The sequence below is a fragment of the Cryptomeria japonica genome, chromosome 7 (assembly GCF_030272615.1).
Source record: "Cryptomeria japonica chromosome 7, Sugi_1.0, whole genome shotgun sequence".
NCBI classification, from domain to species: Eukaryota; Viridiplantae; Streptophyta; class Pinopsida; order Cupressales; family Cupressaceae; genus Cryptomeria; species Cryptomeria japonica.
The window spans coordinates 149524723-149549316 of record NC_081411.1 but is presented as its reverse complement, the minus strand read 5'-3'; the positions used below and the strand labels follow the sequence as shown (position 1 = coordinate 149549316).

At 33.2% G+C, this 24594-nt stretch overlaps 1 protein-coding gene across 2 annotated transcripts; it reads left to right on the top strand.

Moving 5' to 3' along the window:
• Positions 1-795: 795 nt before the first annotated feature.
• LOC131047210 (leucine-rich repeat receptor protein kinase HPCA1) lies at positions 796-23546 on the top strand. Of its 2 annotated transcripts, none has more exons than XM_057981073.2 (18): positions 796-1015; positions 1106-1232; positions 2833-2904; positions 3017-3091; positions 3392-3463; positions 3578-3739; positions 4120-4194; positions 4294-4365; positions 4498-4569; positions 18518-18586; positions 18670-18744; positions 18835-19035; positions 19323-19789; positions 19902-20057; positions 20410-20549; positions 20691-20910; positions 21792-22036; positions 22783-23546. In XM_057981073.2, exons 1-18 carry the CDS (start codon positions 922-924, stop codon positions 22933-22935), a joined length of 2547 nt encoding a protein of 848 aa, XP_057837056.2. In that variant the 5' UTR covers positions 796-921; the 3' UTR covers positions 22936-23546. The 2 variants fall into 2 exon arrangements, with proteins under 2 accessions (XP_057837056.2, XP_057837057.1); XM_057981074.2 differs by lacking the exon at positions 22783-23546 and adding an exon at positions 22649-22764.
• Positions 23547-24594: the final 1048 nt, after the last annotated feature.

Below are 24594 nucleotides of genomic sequence, written 5' to 3'. Positions count from 1 at the left end.
ATTTGTCTACATCCACAAGAAAAGCAAGGGAAATCTCTTTATTTGTCTTCTATTCTCTAGTTATATATATAAAAGCTCATATACATCAGCAATACAATGATTATTACATTATCCATACACTCCAATTTGAAGCCTCCAAAAGAAAAGAAAATGGACAACCAATGGAGGGAAATAAAGAGAAGTCAAAGAGGCATGACTATTGGAATTCATTATCCAACAAGTTCTCTATCCAGGTCTATGTAAAGACAAAAAAGGTTTAAATTATATTCTAAAAACATTTCTTGTTCATCTAATATTTAGATTGGTTCCTTGACAAATATCAACCACCAAGTATATGGGATGTGCATTGATGCAATGTTACTTCACATTTAAGATCAACCACCAAACATGTGGCACCCCAAGAACACAATGCTACTCCACATGTAAGGTCAATGACAAAACATGTGGTACCACAATGATGCAATGTTACTCGACATATGTGGGAAAAGACTTATGTCATTCAATGTGAAAGTAGCTAGTAATCCACGTATTATGAACAATTAAATTTGAAAATGACCATTGAAAGCTTTTTATTAAAAATAAATAAAACATATCACAAAAAGATTAGTATAAATATCTTAAATACATCTATTTAAGATTATTTTATTTTATTTATAATAATTATTTTCATTACATATATAAATACATAATTTTTTATTCTAATTTCAAAATCATTTAATTATTTTTATTGTTCATTTAATAATTTTTAAAATTATTTATAGCTTGAGTTATCTTCCAAAATGTTTGGACTACACGTACTCCACGTTGAGACTTACAAGATTCTGTACGGCATTTCTTCATTACTGTTATGTTTCTTCAATCATAACCTGTAAAACTATAGAACTGCAACTATTTTTAGCATTTCTTAAGTTCAAAGAGGATATGAGGACTAGGTATTTTGGTGGGTTATGTTTGATTTTTCTTTGCATGGCTTCCCTGTGCTTTGTTGTTACAGGCGTCACAAACAACGAGGATGGTAAGCTCTCTAAAAATTTATCATTTTCTATGTGATCTTCTGATAAAAGCTGCACAGGCTTATAATTTGGGTATTGTGTTTTACATGCAGCTTCTGCCCTGTATCTCATGAGCTTGCTTTGGGAAAATACGGTGCCAACAAATTGGATGAGTGGCACAGATCCCTGTGACTCTCACTGGGATGGGGTGGCCTGCACAGACGGTCGCATAACTTCACTGTAAGATTCCTGAGCCATTAAGATCTCCATTACTGTTAACATAAGAACTCTGTAAGCTTATTATTTATTATTTGTTTTTGGTGTTCTGTTTTGGGTTTTGAAAGTTTTTTCATAAGTCAATGGGTCTGTGGTCTATTGGTAAAGTTGAATGGTTTTTAATGAGTATATTAAGGTCAAGTCTTGTTGAGTGCAAGGCTCCAACATCATAAGGGATGAGACTATGATGAATTTGGTGGAATAGACAGAGGTAGGTTCGGACTCCTAGCTCAAACGATGAAAAATCTTCCATTTAAAAAAATTCCCCACAGAACTAAAATAGAAAACATGAAAGTGTATGAGATGAATTGAGATAGATATGAATTTACACAGATAATTCATGATACCCTTCAAGAAAAATTGATAAAATTGATTGTAGTGGCCCACGCTGTGTATATTTGTTTAGGAAAGAGATTTTGTAAGGTTGAGGGTTAGAATTTTTTCCGGAGATTTTATAAGTAGGAGTTTAGTAGATTTTGTAATGATGGGTAAGCTTAAAATTTATGATTATATATTAAATTTAAAATTATTAGTAAGAATCTAAAAAATTATAGAGAATTTTTTTGAATCTGAATTTTGAAAACGTAGGGACTCTTATTTTCCTGCACAAGATTCTAAATTATCCTGTTTTACAATTTTTTGTCTTCTCATAAAAATAGTTTCCCCAAAGCTTCCATAGACCCTTTCTTAATCATGTTTATTTTTTAATTATAAGATTATATTTTACACAGGAACTATTTTATTTTTTGTATTTTTTTAGAATACACCAATAGATAGTTTTTTAATATCACCTGAACTATCCTTACCAATACCATCTAATGGTTTTATAACCATGACTACCATAGGATGCTTTCACATCACCTAAACTATCCCTACCAATACCACCTATTCTAAGATGACCAAGATTCTCAGGAGTAGAGCCATCAATGAACTCCTTGAGGATGAGTAAGCCATAGGCCCACACTAATACATAGTTTTTTATTTCATTTTTTATTTTTTTGAGACTCCACCAGTAGATAGTTTTTTAACTGGGATGCTCTCCCTAATTGAACCAAGCTCTAGCCCAGACTATTTAACTATTTATATACAAGGACACATTGATTTTTTTTAATTTTGGAAATAGACTTATTTATTTTTGTCTTTTTATAATACATTTGTTTTACTTCTTTATGTGACTATTAATTTACTTTTGAAAAATTCACCCTTTGATTCATTTTAATTTTAAAAGGATTAAGATATATATATATATATATATAAATTTCATTTAATATATTCAAAATAATGTTCAATTTTCTAACAGGTTTTTTCAATTTTATTTTCATAATTTCTTGACACACTTTGAAGAAGAGAAGAATGATAATTATAATCAAGTTTATAAAAATTATCTTAAATAATAGAAACAGATAATGTTAATAGATCATATCTTTATTTTTTTATTGTTTATTTTAAAAAAATTATATTTATTATTAAATTTAAGATAAAACATTACATTCTGCTATTTACTATCATTATAAAATATGTCTTCACATTAATTACTATCATAAATATATTCATTCATGTACAGAAAATTATCAAGCGTGGGGCTTAAGGGAGCTCTGTCAAATAAAATTGGTTCTCTGACTGCACTTCAAACTCTGTAAGCTCATTACAGAACAAATACATTGAATAGTAGTCTTTATCACAGGGATCTCTACTTTTATTTGTTTTTACCTATTGGCCTTTTCTTAATCTTAACATGAACATTTCAGGGATTTATCTTACAACAAAGACCTGACAGGAAGGCTTCCAAACAGTATAGGAAACTTGGTCTCTTTGAGAATTCTGTAAGTGACAAACCAATATTCTGTAAATGATATTTAATTTTATACTATGAGTTTGATATTTTTTTTGGATTTGATTGAATTTTTTATCAAATTTTATATTCTATCATTAAAATAAGATAGCAAGAAAAGTGAGAATTTTTTATATTTAGTCATCTAGATCTGTTAATATCTCTTCTTATTTTGATAATAGATCGTAAAATTTGATCTGAAAAGTCATCAAATCTTAAAAAAAAAATATTAGACAACAATTAAATTGCAGAGTTCTCCTTTTTATGACTAATAAATTTCAATTACCCACAGTATAGTGATTGCGTGCAATTTCAATGGACACCTACCGACTGAATTGGGGAATCTGACTAATCTCAGCTTTTTGTAAGATTATAATCACCTTTCCATATATGTCATTGAGTAATACTTTTGGAAATCTAATCTAGCAAGCATAGACAGAGTATGAAAGTCTACTGATAGAATTTTTGTTTTTGTCAGGGCTTTGAATTCAAATAAGTTTACAGGCCCAATTCCTCCAACTCTGGGTAAGTTGACCAATCTAGAATGGTTTGATATTGCAGACAATGAACTTACTGGGAGTCTTCCGGTCTCCAATGCTACTCAGTCTGGATTAGACAAACTTGTTAATGCACAACACTTGTAAGTTATAAGTTACAATATGAATTTTGACAGTTGGTATTAGTGGATATTGAAAACATTTTATTTAATCGTGTGTATTTTTTGTGTCAAGGTTTCAGGTCATATTCTATTATTCATTATCAGAGCAATGAATTAGAAAAGAAGTTGTTCTGATAATAGATCATAGAGTATGATCCGAAACATTGACACAAAAATACACACAATCAACTTCAGAACTTTTCAATACTCATTAACATAGACTGTGGAAACTTGATGTCTTTAATTGATATCAGTTTTTCAATTTAAAGTATAATTCGAAATGTCACTGAAAAAAGATATACAATTAAAACTTAAATTGATCATACAAATGAATTTTAATTTCATATTTATGATTTTTGTAGCCATTTCAATCTAAACCATCTGTCAGGCACCATTCCTCCTGAACTCTTCAGTGGGAATATGAATCTGCTTCATATGTGAGTAGAAAGCATTGTTCTTCATATATCATGACCTATTTGACAGTACTGTGATATAGATATTGACTGTGTTTAAGTACTGTTTATTATCATCTACAGACTATTTGACAGTAATGAGTTTGAAGGACAAATCCCCACTACTTTGGGACTTGTAAATACTTTGACTGTCTTGTGAGTATTGACAATCTAACTCCATGATTTTTCTTGCTATGCCCTGTTTATGGTTTTCATAGCTGTTTCACAGACCAGAAAATTATGGATGCACATTTAATTTGTGTTTTGGGTTATATTGTTGGGAAACAGAAGGCTTGACAGAAACCAGATAACAGGTTCAATTCCCTCCAACATCAGCAACCTAGTAAGCCTTGAAGAACTGTAAGAAACTTTTCCTTCTTTTACCTCTTCACTGATTGTGACTGAATTTTTTATGTGGGTTATGTGGTTCAGAGCATCAAATAGCTTCTCTGAAAAGGTAAGATTGTAAGTTATTCATTATATTTCTTCAATCAAAGCATTTAATTTTAGTATTTTATTGGTATTTTTAACACTTAGATTGATAGATTTTTTATTTGGTTTAAATTATATGGTGAACAGAGCGAGTATATGAAGTCCATAAGTAGTAGATTTTGATAGAGAGCAGGCATACATATTTCTTTCTAAAGTTAATGAAATTTGAAAATAAATGTTTTTATTAAATAAATATTTAATATTTTGTACAAATTTGGATTTTATATAAGATGTAGTTTGATAGAAAAATTTATGATTGTAAAGTTTTTTCATGATGAATTATTAAATATGATTTTCAAAAGAGAAATTTTAGTTTCAATTTTATAAATGGTAGAAACATTATATCTTTTGAAAAAAAAAATATTTTGTAATATATAAATATAAATTATATTTAAAGGCTTACAAAATTATTTATGTAAAATAAGTAATTAATTTTTATTAATTATCTTATAACAATTTAAAGATTTTTTTATAGAAGTTTGTCACATAATAACTCATATTTTTTAAAATTATTTTTATATATTATGCCACAAGTCACCTCAAATTTATAATATGTAAATTTATTTCTATTAAATCTTTAGTAAGCATTTATTAATATTTAATAAAAAAAATTACTTGATATTTTTACAAATAAATCATATAATAATAAAACTTTTTTTAATCAATGAATTTGGCCTAGGGGGGCCATACATTTTGTATTAGTTTGAAAAAAAATGTTACTTCATTGTGGAGGACCTACACAAAAAAATCTAATATGGTGCATGCATATTTCTTATATTTATTATATATAATTAGACTATATAGATTTTTCTTAATTGTATTAGGCTTATTTGTTCACCCATTATTTATTATTAGGAATCTTTTTATTGCATGCTTGTTATTATGATTTTATCTCCCCCTCATGCTATTTTTTGAGAGGCGGACCTCTAAATCAAATGACCAATCGATGCCCTATGGTGCATGTATATCTCTTATATTTACTATATATAATAGATTCTATATAGTTTTTTCTCAATTTTATTAGGCTTATTTGTTCAATCATTGTATATTATTACAAATCTTATTATTCCATGCATGTTATTATGATTCTATCTCCCCATCCATGTTATTTTTCAAGATGCCAACCTCAAAAGCAAATGACCAACCTATACCCTATGAGGATGCTACCCTAATGGAAAATTTTAGAAATTTAATGTGCTATATGGCTTGGTTCTTACTAAGGGTTTCATTTTGACCAACTACAAAAACTATAAATAGTTTCTTTATGGATTGGTTGAAATAATATTGAGAATAGGCTAGACTTTCTTCCCAAGCTAGAAGCCATAGCCTATCACTACATCATCAAGAATAACTCGGACCCCTTATCACCACCATAGACTAACTAAGGATTTTGAGACCACCCTTATAATTTGTGTATTCTTTAATTTAGACAAAAATCATGACAAACATGGAAGAGATGTTGGTGTTAACCCTATACCTATTATTCATGAGAAAAAAGCTCACCAAGAGTGAGTCTAATAGCATGTAGCATTATCACCATATGCATCTTGGGAATGTTCTAGATTGTGAGGTCAAAAATCTACTCTTAGAAAAATTGTTTTCCTTTTCTTGACTACCAGACACATTGCAATATTTATGTTATGCACATAATCTCCAAGGAAACCATACCTAGAAAGGGAAAAACATAATGAATTCAATAATTAAAAATAGGAGACTCCTTCACTCTTTACCATCATGTTTCATATTCCTAGAATTCGTTCTTGGTAGAACACCAAATACATCAGCCTTAGTTGTGCCTACCACAATCCTAGCACCTTTTAGTGATGGTGTCTTGCTATTTGATAAGGGATCTTACAAATCATGTATGGTGCTAGCATTTTTCATATGAGGGGGGAATTATCTACTATAGGATCAACCAATAAATCTATTATTAGGTTGGCCAAAGAATTTGTAGCCCCATTGATCTCCCTATAAATATACCTAAATGTGGAGGCAATTAGAGATCTAGTGAAGGACCAACAAATTTAACATTTTTTTAGAAATTTGGTGAATCTCTTCTTCTTATAACATATATGATAACTGTCAAATCCCCTTCATTGTGCACTTATTTAACTCTATAATGATGACAAGTTTGGAGGCTTAAGAGGATAGCGTGCATTTATGCCTTGAATTATTAGTGTTACTAGATGTAATTTTTTTAATCCTACTCTAATCACCATCCATTTTTGGTCCCTAATTATACAACCAACTCCTAATAGGCACAAGTAACCTCTTGGCTCTTTGTCAAAATTGAGTTTGAACTAGCCTTCAAGACTTGGGTTTCATATTATTCCTTGTTTGGAATTCAACATGGGATTATACCTAACAAACCCTTTAATGTGGGGTACCTTAAGGCCTTTGTAAGTCTTCATTATCTCATTTTAGGAAATCAAAGATTTATTTTTTAATTCTTTATTTTCTCTATGTAATTAACAATTTCCTCGATTGTATTTTTTAAATTGATTAGGAAGTTACTTATTGGCATTTATTTACCTTGAAATGTACATCAATTCATTTCTTTCTAGACTTCTCATAAGATCTTTGAAGGGATTTGTATCCAAATATTAGAGAAGGTAGCCTTTTGTAGAGAACTAACCACATAGAGAATAAAGATAAGATGTCTTGAGGTGGGGGATGAATTGATGTAGTTTCCTATGAACCCATTTCTATCATGTGTCTACAAATTTGAAATTCAATAGTAGGTGGTCAGTAGATTCATTCTCTTTTACACATTAAATACCTACCCCTTAACGTAATATTTTGAAGTCTTTTGACTGTGAGAATCCTTTTTTGGAAGGAGACCCATGTGAACGCCTCAACTTTGGGAATAACAAATTATGCAAACATAAGTGTGTTGTCCAATCCTCCTTTTTGGATCAATTTCTTCTAGATTATATTCTATTTTAATATTATATTTTTCTCTCTTAGCTTTGCATAATTTCATACACTCCTCTCCTCCTATGATGAATTTTTTTTAACTACTAACTCTTTTCAATTTTCCATTTGTTCTTTTGGGGTGTTAAGACCTTGCAACTTCTCCCAATTCCACTCCCTACTTCCCTCACTTTCATTATTTAAAAGGTAATCACACACTCTTCAACCCTAGTTTGATTCTAATATTTGTCTTGATTGGTCTATGTTGGGAATTTCCTTGAGAGCTAGGTGTCCTTTCGAAACACAACCATTATGTCATCTTTGACTTCCCATGTGATATGCTTGGTTATCACATGCTTGCGTGATAACATAAATTTCTATTTAAATGATCCATTGGGAGAATTTGTTGTGGTTAGGATTCTATCTACCTAGACCTCTAATATCTATGTATTTAAGTTGTAGAATTTTGGCCCACTGAAAGTGTGACTTGGAATATATTACCCAAATAATTTCGGTCCTTAATGGCACATTGAGCATGGACCATTTCCTTCTTACAATCCTCTATTTTATGCCCAAAGTCTATGGAATTTTGAATAATTTATTGGTACTCTTTATGCTTCAATCTATAATAGCCATGGCCTTACTTCTATTGTAATTTCTATCTTTGGCAGTGATAGGCTCTCCAAGTTTATCATGACACAAATTCTTGTATACCTAAGTCTTGATATTTTGAGGGTAATCTATATAATCTAATCTATATTAGGGTTTTGTTAGGGTATGGGTGAGTGGGTTGAAATTGGGATCCCAATCCTTCACATATTCACATAGGTCCCACACCATTCATAAGGAGAGGGCATTCACTAAGAATCTCCTCTCTTTTTTAGGCGAATTACATTCAACCAAGAAAAAACCTTTCAACATACATTTTATATTGGTTCCCTTGCCCCACTATTCACTAGACTAATTATGCACTCTTTTTCTTGATGGTCAAAAATCTTTGGCACATGATGAAGGCACTTGATTTGATTTTAGTTAGCAAGCATTCAAGATTCAAGGCATCCAAGGAGATTTCTTTTTTCTACTCGAAGACCTTTGGAATGAAAGGAATTTTATTTGCACTTGTCGCTGGTTTTCAATCGTTGGGGACCCAAAATTTCTTGATCTTACTCTATTTCCTTGTTAAATCCTACCTACTAGAAAGTCACCTTCATGTCTCTTTTGCTGTACAATTTGACCTATCTCCAATTTTTTGTATTCCTTCATTTTCCCCTCCACATTGATAATTATTTCTTTCATTTCTTCCTTCTTCCTATCTCCAATATTTATTAGGAAAAAAAATAAATTAAATTTTATATTTTAATAGATTATTTTTATTGTAATTTATTGAAGAAATTTAAACTAATATTTATAATTAACATATCAAAAACCTTAAAATGATATATGAAAGATGAGTAACTTCAAATTTAAATTTTCTTCTTGATAGATAAAATCCATCTAGAGAAAAATATATATATAATTCAATAATTTCATTGCTTTGAAATCCATAAACACTCTATGCATAACTATATATAAAATTAAAAATTTATAATTCTTAACATATAGATCATTCATCTTGAAAATTCTACCTATATATAAAATTAAATTTTGATAAAAAAAATAAAAAAGGCTCATCATAGCCATCTCATTATAAATTAACTAAACTAAACTAGCAGGATGTTGCACGTGCTTCTCACCAAACTATAGCTATTAGTTTTCCTAAATTAATTATTAAATTATTTTTTGATAATATAATTTACTAAATTTTAAAATAAATTAATTAATTAAATAGTATAAGATGACATGACATATAATTCTATTTTATTTTTCCTCGGTAAAAGACCAAAGCCATATTTTATTAATAAATAAAATTACAATCTCCGCTTAGTGCGAGCGCCAGTAGGAAAGAGTGGAGAGGAGAAAACCTCCGGCCTTGCCCGAGACCATAGGTCCAGTCAGTATCTAGTATTTAAAATTCTACATCATTTATTGAGTTACATATATTCCTTTACAATCTCTTCATTCCGGGCATACAAAAAGCCCTTCACAGGTAGTATCTGTAATTTTCCATGTGCTAACTTGTTTTTACCAGACTTCCTTGTGAACAGTTGCCGCTTTTACCATATTTTATGCCTTCTTCTTTACCTGCAAAATAGATGCACAAGACAATCCTGCTGCAAACCACTTCATGAGGTGTCAGTGCAAAAGAAGAAAGAACTAGTATTATCTCTGCATACTTTTGTTATACTTTCCACTATTGTTATTATAACCTAGGCTTCTTTCATATTAAGTCAGCATCCAGATCATATTGATGGCTATAATATGAAAGATTACCTAGGCTACAATAATAATAGAGGCATAAACACTGGTCATCAAGAGTGAAAATAACACAACCCATGTGTCATGTAGTTCATGATATTACCCTAATATTGTGATCTTAGAGATGTCTAAATGCAAATGTTGAAATAAACCAATATGCAAGAGTTACGAGAGTACTTCCTGTTATTGCATTTCGCAGATGAATGAATGTGGGTATCCTCAGGTTGAGCCTATTCATTCATGTCTGAGAAACTAATAATAGAGAGCCAACATAAGAGTATATAAGTAACTCAAAGAACAACCCAAATTCTAAACTTCACTTATTTTAGTATAGACATGTCTTGTAAATAACATCAAGTAACTATCCTTACCGTTCTCTATCTATGCTATAACAGAGTCATACATTTCTAAGCCATCCTAATATCAAAGTTCTTTCATAAATAGTTCTATATGTGCCTTATACTATCTATAGATCCTACATCCCTATGTATTAAAGTAGTTATATCAGTATACGACAAACAAAACTGTGTTAAGAAAATTTCTTATTTATCCTTATCATCTACGGCTTCCATGCAAGAAGCCTGTGTTTCCTTAGCCTCCATGTTATTGGGATTACTAGCTTGGAACGAGGTCCAACCCTCCTCTACCATATAACTTACCCACCAATCACCTTTTGGCTCTTCTACCACACCAAGCCATTGTTTAAGGAATGCAATACTCCTTGTTATCTCTGATTGTCATTGTCGGCATAGTTTCATATCCTTGCTGCTAAGAATAGGCCTCTTAAACTCTATATCGAGTGCTTCTTCCTTGTCTATGGCTTCCGCATCTTTGATGTAATCTTCCGGATAACGTATATATAGTTTATCATCCACGCATTTGATAGCCATTTCTAGGTTAACCAGATATTCGTTCTTGAATATTAGCCTGCATAGTGAGACTGTGACTGCCTTACCTTCTCCCATTGTGAGTAATATTGTTGTAAACCCCACAGAGATGTCACTGTTGACTCATTTCCTATGCTCTGTGTATATGATCTCATTTCCCAGAATCCTCTTGATTGCATGAATGACCAGATCATCTTTCGATCTCAGAATAACCGACCAGTGTTTGCTAGATATCTCTCCGACAAAGGACATCTCATGCTTCTCAAGGAAAAGACAAATATCGGAGTCCATCTTTTTTACAAAGATAAATGGTGGGTGTCTCCACTTAGATATACTGGTTTTGTTAACCAGTATTATTGGTAAATCGAGTTATAACCCTGGTTGTGATAGGCTCATCTGGTGATGGTTTCCCATTCACCTCTCGATTAGTATTATGATTATTCTTTGATAAATCTAACATATTTCCATCCCCATATTTCCCTCTTGTATCAACTATAGGAGTGTTGATTGCTTTTTCATGATAATCTGTTAGCCTTACTCCCTAGCATCTCCAATGTATGATTGCTTTAAGCAGTCGAGGAGTGCCTATATGATGATGTCTGACATGTGATATATATATATATATATATAGATTTCAGTCTCTATGTATATATATATATATGAAGATGTATATATATATATATATGTAAATATATATATGTTTAAATGTATATATGTCTATGTATGTATATACATTTATAACTGTATGCATGTATAGATATACATATTTATATATATATATATATATATATATATATATATATATATATATATATATATATATATATATATATATATATATATATATATATATATATATATATATATATATATATATATATATATATATATATATATAGGAATACACACATATTTTGTGTATACAAATGAGTGTATATATCTAGTATATTGAGAAATCTATTAGGAATCAAAGGAGGGTTTATGATGAACTCTTCTCTGAGATTATTATTTGTAGGTATATATATGAATATATACGCATATATCTATATATGTGTGAGTATGTATCTATATATAGTTATATATGTTTACGTGTGTGTGTGTGTGTGTGTATTTGATACCATATATATGCATGTATGCACATATAAGTATATAAGTACAAATATATACGTACATATATATTGCTATCTGTGCATATACATATATATGCCTGCCAATATGTGTATGAATGTGTTGTTCAGGATTATAGCTAGACCCCTGCCTACCTATCAGTTACCTGATCTGATTGGCTAGGTATTAATGATGTGGTTGTGTTTGTTCCATCTACCCCTATATTGGCTAGATTATCTGCCAATGTATTAGCCTCCCTATATATGTGATTGATCGTGTAATCTGAGAAGCTTTCCATTAGAGATGGTGCTTTGTCCAATAGACTTCTGAGTTCCCAGTTTGGCATTGTTCTGGTCATCATTGCATTAACTATAATGGCAGAGTCCCCTTCTATTTCCAATTTGGATATTTTTAATTGTTTGCAGAGGTTTAAACCCTCTATTAGGCTCAACAGTTCTGCCTTATTGTTAGTGCATTGACCTATATATCTAGATCTAGATCCAATACAACTCCCCTCATCTGAGTGAATTATACAGCCTACCCTTGCCTCCCCTAGATTACCTCTGGATGATCCATCAAAGTTGAGTTTGCACCATCCAACCTTCGGGGGCACCCATTTGCATGCTTTCCTTGCTTCGGTTTTGTCTATGCTACCCTTCCTAGTGAACAGAGGCATTTTAATCCCCTTCCACTTCCTTCTAATGAAGTTATCCCAGTCTGTAAATGTTTTATCATGTTGGGGGATGGTTGCATTCTTGTTGTTGGATATTTCTGTGATGAAGGCTTCTATTTTTGCTATAAGATTCTCTACCTTCATTTTTGCTTCCTGAAAAATTCTCTTGTTCCTCTCCTTCCAAACTTCCCAGAATACTATTGTTGGTCTGCATATCCATAAATTGTGGAAGATGTTATTCCTTTTGATGATTCGCCAACCTTTGAGCCATTCCCTTAGGGAAGGGATAAGGGCACTTGACCAACCTAGTTGAGCCATCAGCCAATACCAACATTTCTGTTTGTAGTTGCAGTTTGTGAAGAAATGGTCATTTGTCTCCTCGTCTCCTTTTCATAAGAGACAAATTGAGGGCCCTTCGTATCCCCTAAGTTTAAATTGTTCAGCAGTTAGGACCTTCCCTTGAATTGTCGCCCAAGCAAAGAAGCCATCTTTTGGGAGACAAAATTTGTCCTAGCATAGTGTATTTGGGATGTAGTCCTTGATAGTGTTTGCCTCATCATATATGGTTCTGAAACCATCTTTACAATTGTATTGTTCATCCTTTGATCTAGACCATATAAGCTCATCTGGCTTAGGTCTGAATATTATTATTCTGCATCCAAGAATTTGCATCAGTTCTTGGACTTTGATATCCGCTAAGGATGGGAGCATGTTTTTCCCCCCGGCCCTGGTTCTTGTTTTCAGAAGATCGGTCATCAACTGGAATATCCAACGATTTAGAATTCATAGATAGTGGGGCCCCCATGGTGATGAACACGAATACCCGAGCCCTACCAACAGTTACGACTTGTCCCTCATGTATCCTTTTCCCTCCCATTGGTGATTCTAGTACCATTGTTGTATAATCCCTTACATGATTACCCCATAGAGATTTCATTTGGTCCTTTATACCTATTGTATCCATTAATCTATCTATTGGGGGTATCCCCCTCAGGAATCTTCCCAGAACAAGGGGGATTTACCATCATGAATATCCTAGGATAGATAATTTGATATGAGCATTCGACTCTCTTTTATAAAATTCCATATTATAGATCCCTTGGGTGGGTCTGTGTCCCTAAATACTGCTTCTCTATGATTTTGTGATATATATTTGCTCCTAAGGATTCTAGCCCATTTGGCTTTTGAGGATGTGTACATCCATGCTAGTTTTGCCCCTAAGGCCTTATTTTGTCATAGTAATTTTCTTATTCCCGTGCCTCCATCACTCTTTCCTTGACATATCTTGTCCCATGATATCAATTTCATTTTGTTCTTATCCTCTGTACCTTTCCAATAGAAATCTTTGATTGTTTGATTTAATTTCTTATAGGCCCCTTTCAGAAGTGGTATGCATGATAGAAGATAGATAGGTATTGCCGCTGAGACTATTTTTATGAGGGTTAATCTTCCTGCCCCTGTCAACCATAAGGTTTTCCAAGATGACGACTTCTTCCTAACCCTTTCAATTAGGGGAGCCTAGAGTTTGTTGGTTTTGATACCTTTGTCCAGAGGCATTCCTAAATACGAGAATGGTATATGACCTATTTTGTACCCTAGACACAAAGCTATTCTAAATTCCTCCTGTGCTTCCATATTGAAAAAGAATATCTCTGATTTCTCCTTGTTTACCATCTCTCTGGATGCCAACCCATAAGATTGTAGTATTTTCTTGATTTCCTTAGCTTCATTCAACTTCCCTTTCCCTAGAATCATTGTGTCATCAGCAAACTATTGATAAGTACATGGATCTACCCCTTCGGTGATTTGAATCCCTGCCAGTTTGCCAGCTCTCCGTGATGCATCCAGGCTTCTTCCTAAGGCTTCAGACATAATGATAAATAAGAATGGGGACAGGGGATCTCCCTGTCTGAGCCCCCTAAATGCTCCAAAGAAGCCTTTTGGTTTCCCATTTAGTAAGATAGAGAACCTAGGGTTTGATATGCAGAAGTAGACCCAATTAACCCATTGTTTGTTAAAGCCAGAGGCCTTCATATAGCTATAAAGGAAACACTAATCCACTTTGTCATAAGCCTTTTTAATATCTAATTTTATTAGCATATTAGGTTGCCCTTGGAACTGACAGGAGTGGATGGCTTCCTGGACTATAATAATCCCATCCAAAATTGATCTATTGGGTACAAAGCTAGTTTGTTCTTCTGATATTATGGTAGGCAGTAATTTTTTTAGTCTATTGGCCATGACTTTAGCTAGTAGTTTATAAGTCATGTTGCATAAAGAAATGGGCATGAATTCTTCCCACTTTGAGGGATTCTCCTTCTTTGGAATTAAGGCCAAGAAGGTATTATTGATCTCTTTTAGAAACTTCCCTACATTATGGGAAGATTCCAAGGCATTAGTAAACTCATCCCCTAAGATGTGCCAACATTTCTGAAAAAAAACAGCAAGGAAGCCATCTGGTCCAGGGGCTTTGTCTCCTTGAAATTGTGCCAGAACCATTTTGACTTCTTCATGGGTGATTTTAGAGTTTAACATTTGATTATCACCCTTTGTTATTAGTTTGGGTATGTTATTTAATAAGGTTCTATTGTTAGGGAGGTCCGAGTGCTCCTAGTTATTGAGAATATTTTCAAAGTACTTGGTAGCATCTTTTGCGATCAGATTTTGATCTATAATGATTTGATCACTGTCATTAATGATCCAAGTAATCTTATTTGCTGCCCTTTTCATTTTGACACTATTGTGAAAAAATTTAGTGTTTCTATCTCCATCTTCTAACCATGTCTCTCAAGATTTCTATTTCCATTATATCTCTTCTTTGGCCAGAATGTCTTCATATTCACATAAAAGTTATTTTTCGGCCTTGTATGTTTCATAGGTCATCCCATTTTGCATCACAACATTATTTATTGTTTCCAACTCTTTTTCAAATCTTGACTTCTCCTCGAAGATGTTTTTGAATTTCTTTTTCTTCCACTCTAACAGTTTGTGTTTAATCTCTTTCAGCTTAGAGACAAGACAATACATCTTAGATCCTTCAAAGACACTATCCTTCCACCATTTCTGTATGTTGGGGAGGAAGTCTTCATGTGTAAACCACATCATTTCGAACTTGAAGGGACACCCAATCTGCTTTGCTTCCCCCATAAGTTCTAATAGCACCGGGTAATGATCAAAGCCTGACCATGGCAATACGGTAGTTTTTAATTATCTTTTGAGGTCGGTTAGGTCTCCTTTGAGGAAAAATTTGTCAAGTGTTTCTGCAATGTTGGAGAAACCTTTTCTTCTATTATTCCATGTGTGAAAACTCATCTCAGTCCATATTTCCAGAAGGTTATTGTTATTTATCTAGTTTATGAAGTCTCTTTGTGGTTGTCTTATGGTTATTATCCCACCACTTTTATTAGTTGAGTACAAGATGGTGTTGAAGTCACCACCTATGATGATGTGTTTCTCATCTTGATTGTTTAAGAAATGTTCAATTTCCTGCCAAACTAATCTCTTTTTATCTATTGGTATTGGGCCATATACATTAATGATGATAAACTCAAGATTTAGACTAAGAGCTCTTACTTTACCAGCCATCCAATTTTGCATCTTGGTATGGCATGTAAATGCAATTGAGTTCTTTTTCCACATTATACTCAATCCACCCGATGCCCCTATAGACTCCACCATTTCAATTTGCCATTGGATGAATTTTCTGCTAAAATTGTTCATATCAGTCTTACCCAGTTTTGTTTCTTGTAGCATAACTAGGTCTATAGTAGATTTCAGTATGCTTCGCTTAATTAATCTTTGTTTGTTAGGGGCCCCCATACCCCTAACATTCCATGTTAGTATATTTATTCCTTTACGAGGGGAAGGGGAGATTTTCCTTGCCCCAACATGGTTGTGATTTTGGCCTGCCCCTCTGCATCCCCGTCCATCTTTTTTTTGTCTAAAAAAGACTTCCGACCTCTTTTGTTGCTCATGGTTTTGCCATAGTCTGGAGTTAGTTTCTCACCTCCCATCTAGAGGATACCTTTGTTTTGTGGGTTGATTGAGTTATTATCTTATAATAAGCTATTTTCCCCTTCCAGCATACTAATCGGTTCATTAACAATGAATTCTCTTTCCTCATTTGCATTAAATCCTTCCACAATAGGAGATTCCTCCAATGTGGGAGAAACTGTGATGTTTTCCTCTTTAGCAACCTCAGTTGGGTTGATGTTTAATGAGGGGGTTTTTAGGGGGGTCCGAGCATATTCTGGATTCAAGGTGATGACATTATTTGCCCTATTTATCGGAGTATCAATGAGTACCTCCTCGACAAATTCTTCAGCTAATTTCCCCATTAAGTTTTCTATGACATTGTTCAGTTCTGCTTGGATTAGATCCTCATTATCATAAGCAGGAGTTTCATTGTTATTTTCAGCTCTGTTTGGACTGTTATGCAAGACCAGGGAAGGAGGTGGGGTTGGGATATTAACAGTCTCTTGCTGACCAATGTTTATAATAAATCTGCCCCTATCATTGTTAAATTGAATATTTATTATATCTTTCGATGCTCTGTGGTTATCTCTTGCCTTCACCTGAGACTTTATCTCTTGCCTTCACCTGAGACTTCTATAAATTAGGGTTCAACCTTTTGCAGAATGCTAAATCTTCAGATACCGAGCCAATATACCATACTGGTTTTAGGGTGTAATTACCATCTACTGTCTCTAGGGTTATGTTTTTTAGATTATCCATACCCTTATTTACTTCTATTAACAGTTTTATATCAGATTTATTCGACCATTTTTTTTCTACAGCTATGAATTTGCCCAATTTATCCCCAATTTTTATAAGAATTTTGGCATGCATTAATTCAACATGAACATTATGAATTTCTACCCATTTCGATATTGTTTTGAATTCATATCTATTAGCATTGAATTTAGGTTGCCATTCAATAAAATTGAAATTTGCACCTTTGTAAAAAATATATTCTGCTTGTGGAATGTTGTTTTCCACCATTCAGCTATTCCGACGAGAGGTTGATTATTCCCTCCCGATTTTGCAAAGAGCTCATGACCTCTACAATAGTTCCTTAATTCCATGGCTTCCTTGGGATTCAAAATCTTGATGCAATCTGGGTCGGGATTTATCAATGTTAGGGCACCCTCGCTCCTTGTTGCTTTGATAGCATTCTTTCTTTCATGGTGGAGTGAGTTCCCCAACCTCAAAGCTGACTTTGAATTAACTAAATTAGGGCCATGATATGGCATTGCCCTTCCTCCATCCATGGCAAGTCCTTTATAACCCTCCACATGATCGGTATGTGGGCGAGATATATTTTGTGGCTTTCGAAGGGGATGGCCAGGACTAGAAGCATTTGCTTGAAATCTCAGTGGTATGCAATTTGCGTTGGTGGTGCAGCCAGGGATTCGCGAGGTGATGGGGATCAGCCACACATTTGACCATTCCAGAGTAACCCTAGCCTCCATTTTTTCTGCCCTAGCAGCTCTTCCACTCTTTACCAATTGCCATAGATGGTTTTGTGAAGACATTTCCCTGCCAAATGAAAGCCTTCCAACAACGTTGCAACCCTTGCCCTGATGAGAATGATGATCACCGAGGTGAAGATGCCGATATGCAGAACTCATAGCCATTTTTCATCAACATATAAATAATATATATTTATAAGAGTTATATTGCATTTTTTTTTTTAAATTGATTTATTATAAAATATTTCATAAATTTATGATTATAAGATTATAAGAATTTTAATATATTTATTTTATTTAATATTTTTAGTAAAATAAATAAATTATTTTATAATTTTTAAATTAAATATCCTGTTTAGTTTAATGTATATGGTAAAATACTAAAATGGATCATTGTGTGATGTTTTTAGGAACTTATCAAACAATAGACTGAATGGTGATATACCAGATTTATCTACCTTAAATGAGCTCCAATACATGTAAGTGGGTGATATTATAAAGACAGTTGATTTTAAGAATTTAATTTTACTATTGCGACATCTCTGATTCATTTGAATCGCAGAGACTTGAGCAACAATTCCTACAATTCATTCAAACTCCCTCGCTGGTTAACCGACTCAAAAGAATTGATCACCATGTAAGTTATTCAAAATTCCAATGGTATTTGGGCTGGGAAAAAAAAAATTAATCTAAATGAATGATCTAATAATTTGTTTGGTTGTTACAGAGTCATGGATAATTGCAGCGTATCTGGATTTTCTTCAACAAATTTTAATCTGCCAGTACTTCAAACAGTACGAATGAAAAACAACAAGTTGAATGGAATAGTAAAAATTGACATCAGTGATTCAAGTGCACTGCAATGGATAGACCTTAGAAATAACAATATAACTGAAGCTGATGTGGAAGGCCGTACAACCGCTTTATGGTGAGTGTATCAGTAAAAAATTATTAATCATCGAAGAAAAATATAAAATAAAAATGGTCATCGTTTCAACAAAGAAAAATCAATTATACAGTTTTATCTTTCATAACTAATTGCTCGAACATAAATTCAAAAAAAACTTATTAAATTTCCTACAAATGATTGAAGTTTCACTTAAGTACAGTGGGCTATTCTTTTGTTATTGTTGATACAACTATTATGGAATTTCTTTACGACCACATGGACAAAAAAGGTTTTTTTGGTTCTGATTACCTCTGTTTAATTTACAGGATTGCAGGAAACCCAATTTGTAACCCAGGAACTAATCTTTCAAGCACTAAATCATGTCAAAACATTGTATCTGAGAAAAGCTATGAAACAAATATGGCACAATGTGAGAACAACAAATGCTCTGGAAACCTGACGCTCAATCCTAGGACATGCAAGTGCCAACAACCTTATGAGGGTATATTGAAATTTAGGGCTCCCTCATTTTCAGATCTGAGAGATACAGAGAGATTCAAAAACTTGGAGGAGAGTCTTAAGACCAAGTTGGGTGTAGATGCAGTGCATCTTTTTCGCCTCCATTTTGATAGCAGTGACTATCTGATCATATCAGTGCAGCTATTCCCTGTGGATACTGAGTTATTTACCCGATCAGAGGTTATTCAGATTGGTTTCAATCTAAGCAAACAAGTTTACAAACCTCCAGAGGGATTTGGACCATTTTTCTTTATAGCAACTCCATATATCATTGGTAAAAAAAGAATTGAATTTCAAGCTGGGTTAAATACTCATAGACCCTATTTATAATGGGCCATAGCAAGAGACTGTAAGTGACCATATTTTGCTTGGTTGGCTGATTGCAGGGACTGAAGAATCTAGCAAAGGTCTACGTTTGGGGTTTATTGTTGGAATAGCTTTTGGAGCATTTTGCTTGGCTCTTGTGGTTATTATAACAGGACTTTATGCACTAAGGCAAAAGAAAAGAGCAGAGAAGGCCATTGAAATCCACAAACCCTTTGGTACAGTATTTTCTCTCTTTTCTCCTAATTTGCTTCAGTAAACATACCTTTGTTGAGATGGTTCCTCATGTAATTAGGCACAGATAAATGTCTACCTCCATTGGAGAATTTTCAATGTGATTGGGTTTGAGTTGAAGCTTGAGCATGTCCAGGCTCAATTGCAAAAAAAAGAATTACTAGGTTTCATTCTCATTCCTTTCTTTGACATGCCATTGGAACTCCTGAAGAATTGTTTAACTCACCAACTCATCACTAAACCAAGGAGGATTACAATTATTTATAGTTATACCCAACATGCTTAATATATTTGGTCAATTGGTTTCATATGCAGCTTTTGTTTTGATTGTTGCAGCTTCATGGGGAGCCAATAGCATGGATAGTGTAAACACCCCTAGACTGAAAGGTGCTAGATGGTTTTCATTTGCTGAAATAAAGGAGGCTACAAATAATTTCTCTGAGAGCAATGCAATTGGCTCGGGAGGATATGGAAGGGTATGGACATCTACAGTTGTAAAATATGTGGGGGATTTTGATGTTTGTTTGATTGTGGTTTGAAATAGGTTTAAGCTACATGCATATCTTTTAAACATTTTTTCTGGAAAAAACGCCTCGTCATTCCGGCATTTTTTGCAGGTATATAAGGCAATGTTACCAGAAGGTGAAATGGTAGCTATCAAAAGAGCTCAGCAGGGATCATTGCAGGGTGGAACAGAATTCAAAAATGAGATTGAGCTCTTGTCCCGGGTTCACCATAAAAACTTGGTGGGGCTCATTGGTTTTTGCACCGAGCAAGGAGAACAGATGCTGGTATACGAGTATATGCCGAATGGAACTCTAAGAGAAAATCTCAATGGTAAAATCTTATCCTCATTTCTATAATGAGAAAATGGGTGTTTTTCTTAAACAATAGTATGTCCAGTATGAAAACCACGAACAAAAGTCAAATGTACATAACAGTCTTGCAATGAAGCATCTCAAGAGGCTGCAGATGAACCTTAAACATGAGAGTAAAACTATGAATTTTACCATCAAAAGACTACTACATAAAGCTGATAGACACTAAAACCATCAACTGAACTGACATTCTTGCAGAAAATAAAAAATCTATAAAACTGCTCTCAAGCTTTACCATAAGGGGATATTTCTATAAACCTATCACCCAGCAGTTCCACAAAAAACATTTCAAACATCTTCCATTCAAAAATATAGGAAAAAGCCAGCTCTGCATTTTCCCTGCCCTATGTTTCCAAGTTTCAACTTTGCAATTAATTGAAGTAGCTGCCAGTGAACTCTTGCCTTTCTTTGTAAGGAAATGTCTTTTTCTGGATTGATTGTGACTAAACTAAGCTGAATTGAATGTCACATCCACATGCTCATACTTGTAACTCAATCAGGATTTCTAGAAGGGATGCTCTGCTTCACTGAATATTAAATACACAGGATATCAAGCTTGCCGGCTATACAAATGGACAGTTCTTGTGAGGCTGTGCTAATATATCAGATTGTGGTTCTATAAAGTTTTGACACAAGGATTAGAAGAACACTGGATACCATTTTAATCATTTTATATATTGCTTTTATATTTTGAACAATGAAATTTTGTGAGTTAGAAGTGATTTTGTAGATTAAGTTTTAGTTGTATGAGAAATTCTGGAACAGAAAAATATATTTTAGATTTGTTTCTTAATCCAGATCATTATAAGACATTGATAAAATCAATTCTTTCAATGTCAGGTGAATCTAAACTGGACTGGTCAAAAAGGCTACAAATAGCCCTGGATTGTGCCAAGGGATTGAACTATCTGCATGAGCTTGCCAATCCCCCCATCATACACAGAGACGTCAAGTCCAATAACATATTGCTGGATGAGAATCTAAATGCTATGGTTGCAGATTTTGGTCTGTCCAAGTTGGTTGCCGATACAGGTGTAAATGCTGGAAGCAAAAGCCACGTCTCAAGTCAAGTCAAAGGGACAATGGTATGTATGCCTTAAAATTATGAATTACCCTTCAATCAGTCAGTAAAACAATGAACGGAAAAAAAATGTAGCAATATCCCCAAATGACTAGGCTATTAACATCCACAAATGAGCAAAATTGGTCAATAGAGCTATGAAAGTACAAGTAGTTTAGAGTGAACAGGACAAGCACACAACTGTGTCTCTCAGAGAAACGTCTTTCTAATTTTTAGGATGCATTAATATATATGTTCTAGTGTATGAGGATAATTTATACATTGGTGCATTCTTTCTCAGAGAAACGTCTTTCTAATTTTTAGGATGCATTAATATATATGTTCTAGTGTATGAGGATAATTGATGCATTGGTGCATTCTAGTGGCTGAAAAGATGTTTATTTGAAAAACAAAATTGTATTGCAATTTCAAAGCAGACAAAATTGTATGTTTGTCCTCTTCATTCTAAGCTACTTGCACTTTCAAAGCTCTATTGATCAATTGTACTCATTTGCAAATATAATTGCCTAATCATCTATAAACTTGTGCATTGATGCATCCTAAAAACTGGATAGTCATTTCTATCTCCCTAATCATCTATAAACTTGTGCATTGATGCATCCTAAAAACTGGATAGTCATTTCTATCTCCCTGGAACCATAGAAGGAAAAAAATCATCTACACAATTGGGACAAAGCAGCCAAAATAGAGCGAGTCACACTTGCCAATTTGAAGGCTCACTGGGACATGGTGTTATTATATTTGGTGCAGGGATACTTGGATCCGGAATACTACATAACCCAGCAGCTCAGTAAGAAAAGCGATGTGTACAGTTATGGTATTGTTTTGCTGGAGTTGATTACAGGACGCCTACCCATTGAAGGAGGGAAATACATTGTTGTACTGGTGAAAAATGTCTTGTAAAATGGGGGTGTAGCAAGCTTGCAAGAGGAATTAATGGATCCTGTATTACGACAAGATAACCTCAGAGGGTTTGGAGAGTTCTTAGGTTTGGCCTTAAGCTGCCTTAAGGATTCGGGCGCCGAAAGACCCACCATGAGGGAAGTGGTAAAGGAACTGGAATCCATTGTAGACATGCAAGGCTCCTGTGATTCCATCACAGACAGCCCACAAAGTGGCCGTATTGGTGGAAAAGGGATTCGTAAGTTGTATGGTGAAGATGAGGAAGATATTTCCATGGTTCTGCCTGTACAAAGGAAAAAGGCACATAAAAGCCTATTTGAATATAGTGGGGCTTATCAGGTGTCCGGCACGATACAGCCCAAGTAGCTTATGGTTTTTAGGGTTTCTGTAGATATGATCTATTTGCAAAGTTTGTATTGATTTTTCAGAGTTTGAAGCTACCCAATTTGAGACAACGGACGTTGGCCCGGATTGTGAATCCTGACTATTCCTGAGAGATTGTGAAGCAGTTCACCTTCCCGCCAAATCCTCTGTATAATAGAGGATTGCATAATTTAGTTTAAAAAGCATGTTTTCATTTTTAATATGAGCACTTGAACCTTTGTGTAGAAGGGGTATTTTGAAAGAGTTGTTTACGTAAATTAGAGTTTTTGTGTTTCTTTTTATTTTTTAATGGATTTTTTAATAAAAGGGTTGCAAAATTTATTAATAATAAATGAAGATTACAAAGTAAAAATGGTCAATAGTCTTGAATTATTCATGCATATGCTTCACAATTAATTGTTCTAACATATTAATAAATCCAAGGTAAATGTTCTCAATCTGCAATATCCCAACCTACATTTCATTAGAGAAAATACTAATTATATTAAAATCAATCAATTGAAAAAATTTGTTTTAAATGAAATACATGTAAAAAATGTTAGATGTCATTTGTCAAATAAAACTTTAGGATTTAATGGTTATAATTATAAATTATTCTTTTTTTATTGAAATAATACAAGAATAGAACACAATAAGACAGTCAACAAACTGTCAAGGAGAGTAGAAGACAAACAGTCTAGAATAGAAAATACATACTTAGCTTATAACAAACATTGTCTTAGAGCCATATGCATCACATAAGGTTGAAGAACATATGACGACCGATCCCTAAATGGAGTCCCAAGATTACAAAGATGTCACTTTCTTAAAAGACAGTCTAAAGATAAAGAATTATCAGTCATAGCTAAATGTAGAAACTAGTAGCATAAACAAACAAAATCAATATCTCAAAGATGAACAAACTAGTTGATGATTAATTTTAATGACACTATTATTTTTGTTGACTTTTTGAATATTTAATATTCCTTAAATTAAATTAAATATCTAAATATAATTACCTATAAAAGGATGAAATATTTTAATTACATTTCAAACTTTATAACTACACAATCTTGTCAAACTTGTTAACATATGTTTTCTTTCAAAAAAAAATTGTCCTTACTCAAAACTTATTTATGAATAAAATGAAGTGATAAGATATTGTCTAGCTATTTCAATGTGATTATTTGAGTTGATTCATGATCTAATATAAGATGACCATGTTGGCATTTGCATGAAAATTGCATTAATGATATGTTATGTTGTCATTGATGTCAATTAACCGGTAATGATATT

Excerpts from the sequence above, each read along its gene's own strand:
- LOC131047210 (XM_057981073.2), top strand. The coding sequence starts at position 922 with ATGAGGACTAGGTATTTTGGTGGGTTATGTTTGATTTTTCTTTGCATG. Across the intron at positions 4,195-4,293 it reads AATATGAATCTGCTTCATAT|ACTATTTGACAGTAATGAGT; the intron begins GTGAGTAGAAAG and ends TATCATCTACAG. Across the intron at positions 20,911-21,791 it reads TCTAAGAGAAAATCTCAATG|GTGAATCTAAACTGGACTGG; the intron begins GTAAAATCTTAT and ends TTTCAATGTCAG.